The following is a 17,967-nucleotide window of genomic DNA, read 5'->3' on the forward strand; positions in this document are numbered from 1 at the left end:
ATTTCAACTACAGAACTGGAGGGACCATTCTGGGATGTAGTCCAGTTCCTCGAAGCTGAAACTAACATCAGCTCTTTCTAATAAACTTATCAAACAGCCGTCTAAGGGCACGTATGGTTGCACCACCTCAACTGAAATTGGATGGGGATGGCTGCTTCCATGATGTTTTAGTAGCTTTTTAAAATTCCCAGCAAAAATTTCAATGACCAGTTTGAACCTGTTTGTTCTTGTCCCACCTGTATGCTTCCTCTGATTTCTTTTTCTCCTGTTGTTTAGCCTTGCTACATTATAAAAGCCAGTTGTGCTCCCTTCTCAGACTTCAGTTGTCTCATCTAAGCTCACTAAACTCTTCTAACTTTATCTTTTATCAGTTTTTATTTTCTCTCTTAAAAAATGAGAATTAACTAAGCAAATTCTGAACAGCAGAATACTGAAGGAGTCTCCTGCATACCTTGCTACAACATTATGTCCAGGACAGGACTTTGAAGTTAGCCTGGCTTTAAGTGGGGACTGGACCAAATGATGCCCCGAGGTCATTCCAACCTAAGTTATTCTATGATTGTTCCTCCTTCATCTCAACAGAAAGTAATTTGTTCAACACATCTATTAAACTTGGCTTTTTAAATGTACACCTCAAATCATTTACTTAATCTTCCCTTAAAAAGGATCAACAAAAGGATCAACAAAATCTTTCCTGCTCCCTGCAGAATCTTGTCCTGTTTCATGGACACACATCTGGTGGAGAATACAGAAGTAAAAGACATGTAAGGTAGAGATGACTACCATGCAGTCTGTACAATGTCAAAATTCAGATCATATATTAACATTAAGAATATTCCTTGTTAGTTACAGGGGACTTCCCACCGCTATGTCAGCACAGTAGGAGTTTGCTCCAGGCCCAAATGGGCATAAGCTGCAGGAAAGGGAATAGCAAAATCATCAGCTAAGTAAAAAGAAGAAACATGCTGGCTCCGTGTTTTCTTCTGTAGGAGGGGAGAAGGAATGAAAAGAAAAGGAGAGAGTTGTTTACATGGAAGGAGGCTGAGGTGAAGAGCCCTGAAGGGGTTTCTTGGAAGGAGCTGAGTGAAGCTAATGTGAAGAGGCTGTAGGGGAGAGAAACTGGGAAAGGCTGTGATGTGCGATTTCACACAGTGACAGGCTATGTGTGTGTTGGGAGTTTCCTGTGTGGAATGCGCTTTCTTCAAGGTAGAGGCCGTCTGGCTTCTGTCTGCATCATTTCCCTAAGGAGGTGCTGGACTCAAAATGAATCATCCCTCAAAACCTAGAGAAAATCACTTTTTTATTAGTTATCAAGGACAACACAGAACAAATATTGTAGCTGAAATAGTCATATGAAAGCATGGTCATACTTAAAATAATTTAGCTAAAACAATAGTCATCATGAGGTGCTCGGCTTGATCTGCATGTTAATCAAAGATTAAGTCTTGTGCAGAAGGGGTATCCTTGTGCAGTTTGTCTGTAATGAGAAGATGAGGACCTTCGTGTTGCTAGTGGGGTTTTACCTGCTCTAGCAGTTAGCTATCCCAGGAAGAAATATTGCAGTACCTTCAGGTACAGAAGTGGGTTTCCTTAAAGGAATTTTATCTATATTGCACCATATTTCTTCAGAAATTAATGTTCTGGTACCAAAGACCAGAACCAAAAGGGTACTGGAAAAAGTGTGTTGTAATGCTTTTTTTTAGGTGACTCTCTCCATGCATCCATGGTGTGGGTTCAGTTCCTATAGTGCTCATACAATGCGTAAGGAACTATGTGCCTCGGAACAGAATCAATACCAATTCATTGAATGTTTCTTACCCAACGTCAGAATGTTGGGCAGGATGTTTAAGCTACTTTACATGACATTCAGTCTCACCTCTGGATCTTCGGTACCTTTTTCTGCTCCGCTGGGAAACTGTCTTTCCTCTTGTGGGCATTACTGTCTTGCACCCTTTCTCTGAAGCCATCTTTCAAAATTTGGTGCAAAGAGAAGGTATCTGTGGTGGCATCTTTTGTAATGGAGTTCTTTAACTAAAAACCTGTGTTGTTTTCTCTACAGTATTGAGGTTTCATAGGAAAGATAGGGAATAGCCTGATGGTTACACTCAGTTTGGATATTGCTTTGATTTCTGACACGTGAATAAAACAGGATTATATCTAGTTCTATCACATTGTACATAAGTGCTTTAATAACTGAACTGTTGTGGTAAGAGGGAGGAGGGAAGAAGAAACTAGACCTCACTTTATCTTTCAGGGTGTTGTGGTGTTTTCTTTAAAGCATGACAACCATTACCATACTTTCTGTGCAATGCTGTCTATAAGGCATGCTTGAAGAATACAGTTTTACAGGTATTGATAGGCTGTGTTGTGATTTAGGCTCCAAACTGCTCAGTGACCTCAAGGCAGAGATGATTCTACCTCTCCACTATTGCATTTCTCTAATTTGCAATTTCTGATTTATTTCTTGAGCACTTAAGTTCCTTCCAAATATTATTCTAGATGCTTGTTTGGCTTGGATCAGATGCAAATATCACCACTGGGGCTGAAGAAATATGATAGTATATGACTATCTAAACTGCTACGCTGTGGAGTAGCGGCAAAATTTAAAGTTTAAAGGAGGCTGAGAGGTGACCTCATTGCTCTCTACAGCTTCCTGAGGAGGGGAATTGGAGAGGGAGGTGCTGAGGTCATCTCTCTGGTGTCCAGTGACAGGATGAGTAGGAATGGCTCAAAGCTGCACCAGGGGAGGTTTAGACTGGACATTAGGAAGCATTTCTTTACTGAGAGGGTGGTCAAACACTGGAACAGGCTTCCTAGAGAGGTGGTCGATGCCCCAAGCCTGTCAGTGTTTAAGAGGCATTTGGACAATGCCCTTAACAACATGCTTTAACTTTTGCTCAGCCCTGAAGTGGTCAGGCAGTTGGACTAGATGATCGTTGTAGGTCTCTTCTGACTGAAATAGTCTAGTCCTATTCTCTTCTCTTCTCTTCTCTTCTCTTCTCTTCTCTTCTCTTCTCTTCTCTTCTCTTCTCTTCTCTTCTCTTCTCTTCTCTTCTAAATGTGCTTCTGTTGAGGTAGTTTGGGTTTGGAATTGAGCTCCTTTCTCAAATAAAAGTAGGTTTGAAGCAAACAGGAAGAACATTATTACCTTAGCAGAAATCCAGATCTGAGCCAATTCTTTTTTTTTTTTGTAAGCCATCATCCTTTTTCTTAATTAATTAATAAAGGGAAATTACAAAATGAAGTAATTTGATTTGATTATAAGAATAAAAGAATGGTTGTATTGATTCAGAGTCAGGGTCTGTCTAGCCCAGTATCCTGTCTGGGATACCTGGGGGCCAGAAACAGACACCAAGGGAAGAGTGAGAACAGGTCAATCATATAATAGCTGTTTCCCTAATGCTGTCATTGCTTCCAAGTTTAAAGTGAAATAAAATAGAACAAATATTCACATGTATTGCCCTGCAAATTCTTTTCCTTGGAATGGTAGTGCTTCGCAGGATTCCGCTGTGCAAGGGTTCTCTGTCTTCACTGTCACACCAGTAACTATCTGGAGAACTGAAACTAAAGGAAACCGGCTGGTATTGCAAGCTAAGTAGCAAGTGTTTTGTTTCTAGGTGGCTGAGTTCAATCAAAACTTCAGTACATGTTTTTGCAGGGTTGGGATGTGTGAAAGGAATTCAGTCCAAAAAAATTACTATAACTGATAATTCTTGTTGACCATTTCAGTAGTGATGGTCAAAAACTACAGGGAAGCAGAGTGTATTGTGCTCTCTGCATTAAATAGCAGCCTTTGCTGCCTGCTTTGCAAGCACCTAAGCAGCACACTGTGTGGAATGCAAGACTGCTGCTGGCTTTCTGTGCATGCTCTGTACTTAAATAGTGCTCTTAGCAGTGTAGCACACTGAACTTTAACTCACATTTAAATGAGAAGAAACAGAACAGTTATTATTAAGCACAATCAGTATAGGAAAATGGGATATAAATAGGACTGGAGCAGTTAAAAAGTTGCCTTTAAAGGTAAATCATGTCTGCAAACTTCTGCAAGTATTAAATGCAGAGGAAAGCATTGATCTTGGGAACTTTTTGAAAATTTGGCTGCAGATACTTCCCTGCATCATTGGAAAGAAGTACAAAACATTCATAGCACAGCCACAAAGTTCTGCTATTGATTTTGTAAAACCTAGGGAATAACAATGATTTGTCTGGGAAAATAGTAGACAATTCGCTTTCCCTGTAGGAACTCATAGCAAGGCCTTTCTAATAAAGGTGGGAATTAACCACCTGTATGGTTTTCTGGCATCTACAGCGAAGAACAACTTTGTAGTAATTTAAAAAGTTAGTTTGAAATTCACAGGGTACAAAAGAGCAGCCGTATGTGTGGATTTGTGGGGGGATTTGTGGATTTTCTTTTTTTATTTTGGTTTGTTGGGTTTTTTTTTACATTTTCCAGGATCATTGTAGGGGTTTGGATTTGTTGGAACATCAAAAGGACTTCTTGATACCGTAGCCAAGTTGGTACCACAGCTGACTAATAAAGTGTGATTAAATATTTGAGAGGTTACTATGTCATATCTATAGAGGTGACTACCAAAGTCAGAGATTCTGATGTAATTTGAAGTTGGGCAACAAAAAAAATTGCACTTGGGAGTTGATCTTTTCTATGGTAATTTATTGAGGGGTTGGTAGTTTTTCACACGATTATTTCATGTAAAATTTATTCCTAGGGTTTGGGTCTTTTTCCCCAGATAGTTGATACTGAAGATTGTTTACTGTTTTGCAGATAACCTGAAGCGAACTGCTGATTTAAAATCTGCTTCTCCTTTGCTTTAGATGGAATATTATTTTCTCAACCTCCTTGCTTTTTGTGAAATGCTTTTGAATCTTTTTTTTTCCAGCTTCCACAACCAGGATAGCAATTTAAAAATCACTAAGACAGTATCTGCCTGTAATTATATACAGCGATGTTTCTGTGGCTCCATTGCAGAAATAATTGAAAAGATCATGTGCTGATACAACTCCTTGTAAAAATCCTTTCATAGCTCTTCTATAGTAGTGCTAGATACAATTTCATGAATTGTTTTAGAAAACAATAAAAAGAAATACTTTTGTGTAGCAGATAACTATAGCACTTTATCCAAAAATGAGTGACAACTGTAAACTGAATGACTTCACGCAAAGAAGAGGCACACAACCATTTCTTGGGTAATTAAAGAAATACAAAAGTGTGAGTTTGCCCTGGCAGCCTGTATTCAGGCTCCGTGATAAATCAAGAGGTGTGCCGGAAAGAGTGAATGCAAGACCTACATCCTTTCCCAGCAAGAACTGAGTTTCTTTGCTATGGTGTTCTTCCGAGGAGCAGTAAGGCACAGGACTTGAATAACCAAATCATATGGCCTGATGTGCATGTGCACTGATGTATACTGGTGCATAGGGTAAGAAAATTTAATTTCTGCGGGCTGCATAATAAATACTATGCTAGGAGAAGTGTGTACAGGTGCCGTGAACCTCCTTGTTGCACTGGATGGTTCAGCAGCAATCGAGGCATTCTTCTGAAGGGAGTCAGGTCTCACATTAGGCCATGTAATGTCTAAAACTAAACCCAAGCGATTCTGCAAGTACTGCTGTGACCAGGTAGTTTGCAAAATGTGTGTGTTGGGCTGGGGGTTTGATGTAATTTGCCTGTGCCCCACCGTTGTCCCTGCTGCCAGGGCCACAGGCACACCAGGAGTTCAGCTGAGTCCAAGGTTCCCTTGGCCGCTCCCCGGCACCCGCTTTGGAAGCGAATCCTTGGGTGTTTGTAGAGGCCCTATGGCAACGCTCTCTGAGGATGTCTCAGGCAGTTTTTCTTCTGCCAAAGTGCTCAACAGCCTTCCCCACCTCTGGGTTACCTCCTGTGAGGGTTCTGGTTGCTTTTATAGGAACTTGGCTTGTGAGCATGGTCCAGGAAAGCGGTATCTTGGTGTCACTTTGAGCATTCACGTGTATGCCACCAAAACTGTTTTTGACTCACATAAATTGTGGGGAGAGGTGTTTGATGGTCATACGTAGCTCGCCTTGTTCTGCTGGTGCTGGCTGTTGTGCGACAGTACCGTTGTCTCCACAGAGCCCATCTTGTCATGCTGGGTTCTTATCAAGTCCATCTTGAAGAGGACACCTACTTCTTCTTTAGCTTTACTTGAGATACAGGAAAAAATAATGAAGGCTCCCAAAGGCCTGATTTGTTGCTTCTTTATAGACATACTGTAGCTCAGACTGGGATTTTTCTATCGATGCCTGAGAAGGGATAAACTTGATGTAAACAGATTGCTGCTAATAGTCAGACATCCCTTGCTGACCATGGAAACTGCATTTTTGCAATACTTGGTGCTCCTGATCTTTCCACGCTGTGCAGACATAGGTAGAGGTCCTCGAGTGCTCTACTCATGTGACGTTCCCCAAAACAAGCTCCCTGCAGCATGCTCTGCTCATTTGCCTTTCATCCTCCTAACGCACAAGGTCACACATAGAAGGTTTCTAACTACTTCAGTGCTTTTATTACATGTGTGCAGAAATGGGAACATGTGAGTTCAGCCGGAATCAAGATGACCACTCTGTGGATATTTACTTCGCTCATTCTTGCCTAAGGAGGTAAAACAACTTTCACTGGACTACTTCCTTGCACAGGTGGTTATTAAAGGTAAAGTATTAGGCACAGTGTAGTGCATCCTCACAGAAGATAGGTTCACTAGCTTCAAGATGAACATCCAGAACTAAACATATGACAATATTCTTTTTTTGGGTGGTTGGTTGCTTGGTTGGATGGTTTGTTTTTTAGCATTATCTTGTCATTCTCAAGTTATTCTGCTTCCCTGGGATTTTGTTTCAATAAATCCTATTTTCCAAAGACAATATAAGTATAGAAGACTCGAAGTTTTGTATAGTTGAATGGTGACACAGGATTCTTTATATCACTTGAATAGAATTAAGTAGAACAGTCGTCTTATTTGTACTAGAACATTTGAAGTAGATACAGGATGCAATGACTACCAATATTGAGAAGAATACAGCAAATAAATGATAATTATTCTTCTGGGTTCGGGTTAAGGGAGGTAATAATTATACCTGCCTGAGTTCTCAGCTCATTAGTATTTTATGCTACTATTTTCTAATACTATACTAATGTAATTCTGGTTAAAATCTCTCTCCTCAAACTCGCAAGTTTGGTGGGTTTCCATAGTTCAGAACTTCTTAATAAAGTATTTTATTGCTCAACTTCCTCAGTTGAAGTTGGTAGAGTTTGCAAACATATATAATGATGCATAGGAATATGCAGAAAAGTGGTTGATAATGAATTTGAAAACTTCTCTTTAGAAAACCTATGAAGCAGAAAGCTTTATTTTGCTGAACATGCTGAAAAATTTATTAGGGGGGATACTTCTGTTAATTTTTTCTTTTTTTTTTGGTCTTTTCATGTATTTGATGTGAGTATACAGTCAATTGTACTGATCTCTTGTGAAGCTGGAAAACACTTAAAAGAAAAGCACAAAAAAACGCACTTTTATTCACTCAAGCAGATTTGGCACAGTTGTGTGACAGCCTAAAGGCTCCCTGCACAGACATGTCAGGTTGCTTCAGTCAGGAATCCTTTTCAGGCCAAAACCAGGAAAAGCTCATTTTTTAAAAAAGGTTAAGATTTAAAAAAAAAAAAAAAAAAAAAAAAGCAGGCTATCTAAATTTAAACGATGTCAAATTCTAATAAGATTTTTCTAGGGAAACCCTTCACGTGTTTCTCTGCAAAACTGAGGCATTGGTTTATAACCAAGAAATGGCAACTGTAATATGCAACTGGATTGGACTGTTCAAAAGCTAAAGAGCATGCATTTAACTAGGGAAGACAGCACTCTTTTCATATCAGAATATATTGATATCCCTGTAGGAGCAAATACACTTTTAATATAGAATCATGGAATCATTTATGTTGGAAAAGACGTTTAAGATCATCAAGTCCAACCGTTAACCTAACACTACCAAGTCCACTACTAAACCATGTCCCTAAGCGCCACATCTACACGTATTTCAAATACCTCCAGGGATGGTGACTCAACCACTTCCCTGGGCAGCCTGTTCCATATTCCATATGTTGAATAAGAAGGTAGCATTAGGATAGGAATTTTGATGGTGAATCTGTTACTTTGACTATAAAAGTTACAGTACTTATTAAAAGACCATTACAGTAGTTGTGAGGAGAAGCCTGACTAAAACTGGAAAAGCCAATCCTTTTTTAGACCTTCTCATCTAAGATTTCTTCAGGTGAATATATTAAAATGTTTCTGTGGAAGTCAGACTAGTGATATTAGGGATCACTACTAATCAGCCACTAGTGATTGATTTAATAGTATCTGTAATATGCCAATAATGAACTTCTATATTTTATACAACTGCTTAAAAAGGGCTGAGATGGAATTCCTGGAAATGATAATTCACTCTTTATGCACAGACTTGATTTCCTTGATTTGGATGAAGTGGCACAGTCTTTCACAGCAGCCAGCAACATTTAGTAATTCATTCTGCCAGCAAGAATACCACCTGAGATATTAGATTCTTTTCTGTCTTTTGAGGTGGTATCTGTCACATAGAAATCTGGATACTGGAAGAGAGACTGTAGAGTGGAAAGTGATATATTGCTTATTGTGGATGATGCGAATTCCAGAAAGGAAGATCGCTCTCAAGTCCCAGTGTGTCAGCTGAAGCTGCATTTGTCTACTGATTTTGAAAATCAGGCAAAAGGAATTTCAAATTGGAAAAAGTAATATTTCAAAAAGAGCTACTGTCCCTAGCCACCATGCACTGAATGGCTCCATTTGAAAAGGTAATTTAGATTAAAGTAATTTCTTCCAGTTTAGCACTTTGCCATTATTATTTGCCAGAGGACTCTAGCTATGTTTATCTTCAATATTATTAACTTCAGTGGACTTGAATGCAAGCATTTTAGTTGAGTGTCTCATCAAAGGGCTAGCTTCTTAATCTATGAAATGTCACTACAGTGAGTCAATATAAACCACAGGTGGTAGATATTTGGAAATTGATGATGATGTACAGATTTGAATTTTTCAGGTTAACACTTTTGATGCCAGCTAGAAATTGAAAATTGTCCTTTCAGAACTATTTATATGTAAATTAGACAATTATCTTTTTTTAACACTATCAAATCTGATAAATAATTCACCAAAGTGAATTTCCTGTAAAAAGAGGCCTCCAAAAAGAAGTATTTATTTTCATTTACATTATTCTTGTTCAGAACATAGATACTAGGAGTTATACTCACATATTCATAAGAGACCCAGTGTCTGTTGGGAAAAGGGAAAACAATTCAAGATTTAAAATCCGTTTACTCATTAAAAAGAGCATTTATTCTCAATGTGAGAAAGAAAGAAATTTAGAGTTTGGAAAGTTAAAATAATTTCTGTCTTTGGGTTTTTGTTTTTTTTTTTTTAACTGATGGATGCAACAGATGATTTTGTTGTCCCCTATAAATATCTTGTAAAAATGTACAGAAAAATGCTTTAATCATTACTCTAATAATCTGTTCTCTGTTATCGAACAAATTATTATTACTGACTAACTTCAATCCTTTTTGTATTCTTGGCATGTGAGAAAGACATATATTGAAGCACAAACAGATCATGCCTTGGAGGAAAGTGTACTCATTGCCTAATTGAATATATCATTCATTTTATCATTCATTTGACTATATCATTCATTTTGTAGAAAAACCCCTACCTAACCCATCCTCTAGTGTGCATGCTCATTATTTTAAAATTAAGACCTTCCATTGCTTAAGTGCTTGTACATAGAAGCACAAACACATCTAAATCTGCTCTCTTGTGTAGGCAAATCGAATTAACTTAGCTGCACATTTGAATAATATAAAAATGCACATAATGATCAGTAGAACCAGGAATCATATTCGTTATTTCTTTTAGAAATCACATGTAACTGTTCACTTGAGAAAGCAATTTATAACTTTCCCTATAAAAATGGAAAATCAGACAAATAGAAGGATCCAGAAAAGTTGCAAAATGTTAATGTTTTTGCTTTGAAATAGTGTAATTTGTATATCAAGACTAAAAGGGCAGTTTCTGTATGTATGTTTTAAATCACTTAATTAAGAAGTGAAGATACTTCCCTCCTGCTGAACAAATGCTGTGCAAGTCATTCATTTAAAAAAAGGTAAAATAATGCTTGATGTATTTTAAGTATGTTATTTATTCTTAAGTCAGTTCCTTTATTCTTAAATCAGTTCCTTCAGAAGAGATTTAGATCTGAATATTGATGGTGCTACTGAATCATTTCATAAAAAAATAACACTTTTTTCCCTCTTTTCAGTTCAACAGAAGAGCAGTTTCACTGGCAAACACAAGGTAATGTACTTATCGACATATATGTATTAGATATATTCTCTCCCAGAATGTTTGTATTTCCTAAAGAAGATGGAGATGAAAACAACATTTATTTAAGCAATATTTTTTTCATTGCTAGTGTGCGGAAACCCTACTTAAAACCAGGTAAAATTTGGCAAAATTTGTTAGGCTTGACAAAAAGAACACTGAGGCTAACACAGAGTTTTGAGAGGGGGCATTGCTAAAAGTGGCTGTAAGTTTTCTTAAGATTAGACCTGACCTTTCTCATTTTGCTTTTATTAATCCAAGGCCACGCTTTCAAAGGATGGCATAATTTTCAGTATGGCCAGCCTCCTCTGAATATGTGATCTTGGTGTGTTCCCCATTCCTCCGTCAGCTGTGAATGCTTAGTCACATGTAACTGGTTTTACCTTTTGCCTTGTAACTGGTTTTACCTGTTGCCTTTCTTTTACATTTTTATGCCATTAATTTTATTACAGATGGTCAGAAGGATATAGAAGATGAGCTCACCACTGGTCTGGAGCTGGTGGACTCCTGTATTAGATCACTGCAAGAATCAGGGATACTCGATCCACAGGACTATTCAGCCAGTGAAAGTAAGTTGCTAGAAATGTGTTTTCTAGAGCCCAGCCATACCTGTAACATTTTGTGCTTTAAAACTGAATGCATATCTCATAGAGTTTTTCTCGATTATTTTCTGATATTGGCAGAAGACAATGTAGTTGTGAGCAGGCAAATTGCCTCCTTGCCTTTGCAAGTTAATTTTTGGTTTTGTTTGTAATGAAGAGAATCTCACTGTTAGTTTGTGAGGAAAAAACCCAAACATGTGGAATGTATTTTAAGGAAAATATTTTGTAATTGCAGTATTGCTGTACTATACTGTAAAGTCATGTCACAAGACTTCAGCATCACCACTACAAAAGTAACTTTCAAACAGCACTTTTTCAGCATGCGGAAGTAATACCATGAAATGTAGTGTGGGGCTGTGAGTAATTCTGATGTCTCTTTGTAACCACTTGGCCAGGTAGCTGGTACTCCTTAAGACTAAAATTTTCAAATGGATACACAGACAGAAATAGTTAGTCAACTTTTTAAAGATGATGCAGAGAACAGCAGCTGTAGCAAGAAAGCTGAAGTCTTTTCTCAAAGGTTGGCTTACTGGTCATTCAGCAGCCATTCTGTTTGCAGAATTATTCAGTGAGTGGATAGATCCTCTGCTAGGACCAGCCACTGGGGAAGTGAATCAAGGCTAAACAACAGCAAAAGTGAACGAGGGACGTGCCACTCCACCTGTTTGTAGAGCAGATGTCTACAAATGCTAGTGCTCATGAGTCACATGCAGTGAGACAAAGTTTTCCAACAGGTTAACAGGTCTGTTACCAGATGTAGCACTTGATATTGAAAAAGCAGGTTAACTCCTATTTTCCTTTCTTTTTCCTCAGTCTCATATCTGATACTCTGTTCCCATCTGCCACAATATATACCCACTTTCACTTCACTCCTACCGCAGCTCCTGACACTACCCTGGCTTCTCAATTTTCTCTAGTATTCCTCTGTATCTCCTTCCCTCTGCTCAGCTGAGCCATTTTTGTCTTTTTCAATCCCCTGCTTTCCAGTACCCTCTGACTGAGTCATATCTTTCGAGGTGGCTGCCCAAATTCAGCTTTCTCGAAACCAAAGGCGATGATCTCCCCTTCATCTGGAAAGGCTAATGGAATGTGACAGCCACCTTCTGCAAAGCATCTCTAGCAATGAGAAGTCATCACCTGAAACGTGGGCATCAGGTGACGAAAGGAAGGCATTGCAAATCGAATATGCAGAATTTCAATTTGCCAGAACATTTTTCATTATTATGAAACAAGTTTCGCAGTAAAATTCACAGCTGACAATCCTGGGACAGCAGAAAATTTTTCACTTTTCATGTGCACAAGATTTCTGGGCCAACAATGTCACTAACGCTTTTGTTAAGATGTCGCTTGATCTGAACACAATCTGTGATTAACATCTGTTAAGATGTTGCTTGGTCTGAACAATATTGAGAAAACGTGATGAAACAATGTAAACCCTTATAATTTGCCCTGTTTTTTTCTTCATCTGGGGGTGAGGAGAAACAGATTAAATGACTAGCATGATAAGGATTGCCTTCAAAATGTGATTTGATAAAAAATGAAACTGGGTAGATGGCAGTAGGGGAGGTTGGCGGCAGGGAGGGGCTAGCTTGGATGAGAAACTGGCAGAAACTGTCCGAAGAGATGAAAACTAAGAAAAATGTAACGGGAAAGATGAAGACAGTAGATGGAGAGAAGTCTGGATATGGGAAGCAAACTAGCACTAAAGCAAATTTCTAGGGAGTATGAGAAAAAGATAAGACAAATAGGAATATGTAGATAGATGGGAAGGAGAATAAGGAACGTGGACAAATGGAAAACAGTAATGGAGAAGAGGAGCAATAGAGATGGATTGTGTGGGGGACCAGCAGGGGAGGATCTGAGATTTGTTGAAGCAGGAGGTCCAGTCAGAAAGCTGAAAGCTGAATTTGCTTCGTCGGATGGTTTGTTCATGGGATCAGGATTTAGGTGCAAAGAGTGAGGACAACAGGGTGTTGAGAATGGCATTCGAGAAAGGAAATCGTGATAGAGTTATGGACAGGACCATAGCTGTCCCTAAGAAACATAGGTTTAGAGAGAACAGGCAGGTGCATGTGCTCGCAAGGGAGCAGGCTTCCCCACAGAGCTGCAAGCTTGATCTTCTTCATTGTCAGGAAATATTTGTGAAGCGTTTTGTCACAGTGCCCCGTACTCCTCTGCTGCAGGCCCACCTCATAATGAGACTAGATTGCTATTTGCCATTTATGGTTTTAATTAAGAATCAGATATATATGCCAAAGCTAACAGTTCCAGCTCTGCTAATCACTCGTAAATGCAATTAGGATATCATAGACTGGATTTTCTTTCTGGTTTGAGGGTCTTTTTTCTATTTAGAGTAAAATATCACAAACACGTCAGACAGTTAAAATGTTACTGTGTTTGCAAAGTCAAAAGTACCAAAGTCAAGGCAGTCTGTACAACATAATTTGAATTTCTTATGACTGCATCATAAAACAATTATTATCAGGCCCTGTTTTGTACATTTTCTGTCCATGCCTCATTTACCCCAAAGCTAAGGCTCAGATTGCACAGCATACTAGAGGGGAATTTCATCTGGAGCGCTTCTGACTTCTCTAAACAATGAGTAGAACACACATACTAAATGAAAAGAAAAATCTCATATTTGACAGTTCAGCTTTGCACTTAAAATTCAATTGTATCCCTCCTTCGTGTCCTGAAGTTCTGATGTTATAGTTGTGAAATCATTCAGAGTATCTTCTACTGATACTTAGTTTTAGGTGGTCCTGGTTATTTTGCAGTTTTGCTGAGAACAAACGGTTGTAACTGGACACTGTGGAAGCACAGTCTCAAATATATGAAGCGTGATATAAAAGGAAGTTTAAAACTCATTCTGAAGTGTCTCATGCACAGCATTTGTATTTCATAGACACTTTTGGTCTTAATTCCTTCAATCTCCAAACAGGAAATGAGGTGTGTGTGTGTGTGTGTGTGTGTGTGTGTGTATATATATATATGTCTCACAGATATTCTAAAAATTCTTGTATTTGAAGTAAACATTGACTGTCATAGAATAATCCACCAGGGTGCTTTTTTTTTTTTTTTTCCTCCGTGTTGGATATTTTTCAATGAAGGCCTGAGGTCATGCAGAAAAAAATGAGGCAACTACAAAGCACTGAATAGTTTTGCATTGTGTGCGCTGGCCATAAGACAAGGAAGGAGAGGAAGCACGACTATTCAGAAAAGGCAACTTAGTCTGGCATTTCCTAACTTTTGAGCTCTTAACTTCACAATTTTAGTTACGTTTACTTCTGCAGTTTGACTGCATGGCTGTATTTTCAGTAAGAAGGCTGACTCTGAGGAGAGAGAGCACTTCCAGCCTGCCACGGCAGTTCCAGTCTAGTTGAGGCAGATTTTTTAAATCATCATATGAAAGCCTGCCCAGGGATGTGACCACAACTTCTTTTTCTGAACTGTGTGCATCTAGTCTAACGAGTTAATCTATCAGTAGCTCTGCCTTTTGTAGAGGATTAGTGTGCCTGTAGTCAGAATCTTTACAATTCAGTTTCACGCACTCTGATTTTCTCAGAATTAGTTTTAAAAAGTCATTGCATACCAGGCAGCTGTTATAATACTCTAAATCCCAAACATCACTTCACATGTGCTATTCCTTTAGTAGCAAATAAAAGCCATGGAAAAAGGCTAATGGGACAAGTCACATGAAAGGGGCTTACACAGGAGGAGTTCTCTGTTGCTAATAGAGAAGCTCGCTAATTATCTTTACTGAGTGTGAATGAGCAAATAAAAAAAAATATATATATAGCTTTTATTAATTCGGCGAAATGCAAGCAGAACGATCGCTATTTTTCAAGTAATTATTATCAGGCAAAGATGGGCATATTCATAACTGCTGTGCGCTCTCATACAAGTTTTCTGTGGTTGCATTGACCCTGGGACAAGGTTATGTGCATCTGAGGGGAGCTCCTGCACTGTTGCCCACCTCCTTCTTCTGTCCCAACTCGGTATAAATTGACTTTCCAAAACCATGTGTTTCCAGTTACAAGCAAACAAACAAAAAGTAAGGAAACTTCCAGAATTATGCAAGAAGCTGCAGCTGAGTTAAGACCTGAACCTGCACCTCTGTGGTCCAGTTCCCTGTAGTGCAGTGATTTCTCTTTATCTTTACGTAGCTATAGATCTGTCACCACTGTGTCACTCCAGTTCACATCAAACGTGATCTGACATAGCTTTTGTGGTCAGAGGGGAGTTCAGCCTGTCCTAAGTGTTTGTGGGGATGTCACCAGTAGAATGATGGTGGTCCACGCATAGAATCATAGAATCGTTTAGGTTGGCATACCCTCAGTCCCTGAGGGTAGGCAGGTACAGGCTGCCACTAGTGGCAGTAGCCATTAGCTACGGTGTGTTCTAGGCGCCAGCCCTCAGTGCCACTGTGAGGGCACTCGATCCATCCTCCTCGCTGCTGTATATCACTGTACCGCCCAGCATGGCAGCCTGGAGCTGACTGCAGACCTGGCTGCTCCTCTCTGAAACGATTTCTTCCCTCCACCATTATCTCTTTCTAATGGGAACTCAAAAATAATTGCTTTGGCACAAATGAAGATAAAGAACTGTCACTTTAGAGAGGATCAGGGGAAAGACCAGACATGTGAGAGCCAAGCTGATAGCATATAAGACACTGGAGATGAGTCACGGGAGAGGGACGGGAATGCACAGTAAGTGTAGGACCTGAAATCACTGGGGAATGGAGCATACAGGGGAGAAAAATTTAGTTCAGGACAGACATACTACTAGGGATGTTTCAGACAGACATAAGACACAGGAGTACTGAATAGTGACTGTAGCTCAGGAAAGGTATTTTCATGGCAGAATTGGTTAATTTAGTGCAGAAAGACGTGAAAAAAACATTTTGTGAGGGATGAGTACATATTGCGGAGACGAAAAACTGGTATTTCAGATTAGAAAGCTTGGAAAGATGGGGAATGAAGGAAACGACACTTTTTTCCTCCCCTTCCCATCCCTGCACCACTGTCTCAAGATCACACAACTGCTTCAGATTCATCCCTTTTACTACCTAGTCAGCACACCTCCTTTTTTTTGTTGTTTTGTTTTCTTCTTTTTTCCTCCCCATTACATGTAGGAACAATTGAAGAGGTAGAAAGCTTCATGGAAAGGAGGAGAGCAAACACAGATACACAACTCTGAGTGAAGAAGGGTGACTGCTGAGGGCGTTTGTCATTAAGGCTTGGTAAGGTTGCAGTCTGGCCTGCAGATAAGTGGGAAAGGTCCTGATGAACTGCCCGAGGCTCCCAGATGTCCATCACCTCTGACAGAGAAACTGGAGGCCTCTGAGCAATCGTTAAGGACCAAACTACCTTTTCCTGCCAATGTTAGTAAATTTGCATTTTACAGATGGGTAGTGTAAGAGTGAGATAAAAGTGGAACAAGAGGAATATATTGGTCCTGTATTTCTTTCCATCCTACTAGTTCCTCTGTACCCCTGTCCCTGTGGGTCATTAGCATGCCACATCAGAGGACTGCCATGATACTAGCATCAAAACCATTTCTGAGATAATTAGCTGAAGCTCATTGAATCCTTACAGGCTACAGTGGTGGAGCCAGGCAACGGTTACTCCCTCTGTCACGGCATTAGCAAAATGAGGGTTAGACAGACTGCTGAGATTACTGAGCAAATCCATTGGCACTTTCTTCCTAACTTAAACCACCGTCTCAAATGTCTCCTAATCCAGAAGTCTCTAACTTTAATTTAAGGTATCTATACTTAAATCTTTCATGTTATTTCCTTTGCTGCAGTCTCCACAAAATGAGCGTAAGACCAGTCTTAAAAGGATTATGGGGCAGATTATGGAGCTTTTGCTGTTTAACTTTCTAACTGAAACAGAATTGTTTCACTATTTTTCACTTGCTTAATCACTTCATGTGGCAACCTTCCTTCTTTGCTCTCTAAATTGATACCACAGACTGCAGCCACAGAGTTCTTGTTGGCATGGATCAGAAAATCTCTTGGATCAGTGTTCCAATTGTCTGATATTTTTAAAGTGCTACATTTTAAATTGCAATTTAAAAGTAAGTGGGTTATATTGGAATTGCAGTTTTTCCCACCTGACCTTGCCAGTACTCCAGATAAATATTTTTCCCCAACTTTTCTGAATACGTTTTTATTTATATCTGTGACCCTATTGTCCCGGTGCTCAGGATGAATTATAGAAATCAGCACACTGATAAGGGAATAAACACAATGTAGATTAAAAACCACTGTCTTCTTGGCTAATGCCATTTCAGAGTGCACTTCACTGAGGCTGCATGTTGACAGAAATGCAGGCAGTTAAGGATGTCTCAGTCCTTCTGGGGAAGAAAAAGCATGGCTCACCACTGAGGACTCAATCCTACAATATATTAACTCTTTTAGTCACTTGAAACTATTTGCCCAAAATGCAGCACCAATGGGTAGTAGTACCATTTAGATGTCGATTTTTTTTCCTCTGAAGAATGACTTATGTTACAAGAACAGATTATTTTTATCACATGAAATTATATATAGCTGTTGTATTAGACAGATGTAGTTTTTGCTTAAATAACCTGTCTTAATTCTGAGGCTAAAAAGATGGGCTAAGCTCTTATTTTATTCTCTTAATTCAGTTTTGTTTTAGCAATTTTTTACAGTAAGAGAGATCCTCCTTACTCAGTGTGAAAACAGATGTCCCGGTCTGAAAGAGCACTCCTTGTTCAACCTTCATGATTTTCATCCTTTCTCAGCTGCTTTATTCATAGATATTGAAAATGGGTTGAAACAAAAAGGCACTATTTGCACAATGAATGTGTAAAAGGATGTGTGCTTATGTGTTTTTTCATCCCATAGCTCTTGCTTTGTGAAACTGCCACCTGTCAGATGGCTGACATGCTCAATGAGATGAAATTTG

General features: G+C 39.1%; 1 protein-coding gene across 2 annotated transcripts in view; it reads left to right on the forward strand.

Moving 5' to 3' along the window:
* The window catches only part of CTNND2 (catenin delta 2), a 566,936-nt gene that overhangs the window by 225,500 nt on the left and 323,469 nt on the right, over window positions 1-17,967 (forward strand). The window contains exons 3-4 of one of the 2 annotated variants that reach the window (XM_075728121.1): window positions 10,369-10,403; window positions 10,883-10,999. In XM_075728121.1, the coding sequence (XP_075584236.1) occupies window positions 10,369-10,403; window positions 10,883-10,999 (152 nt within the window). Of the gene's footprint in view, window positions 1-10,368; window positions 10,404-10,882; window positions 11,000-17,967 lie in introns of those variants that run through there. The other variant, XM_075728122.1, reaches the window with a different exon arrangement.

The sequence above is a fragment of the Pelecanus crispus genome, chromosome 2 (genome assembly GCF_030463565.1).
Source record: "Pelecanus crispus isolate bPelCri1 chromosome 2, bPelCri1.pri, whole genome shotgun sequence".
Taxonomy (NCBI): domain Eukaryota; kingdom Metazoa; phylum Chordata; class Aves; order Pelecaniformes; family Pelecanidae; genus Pelecanus; species Pelecanus crispus.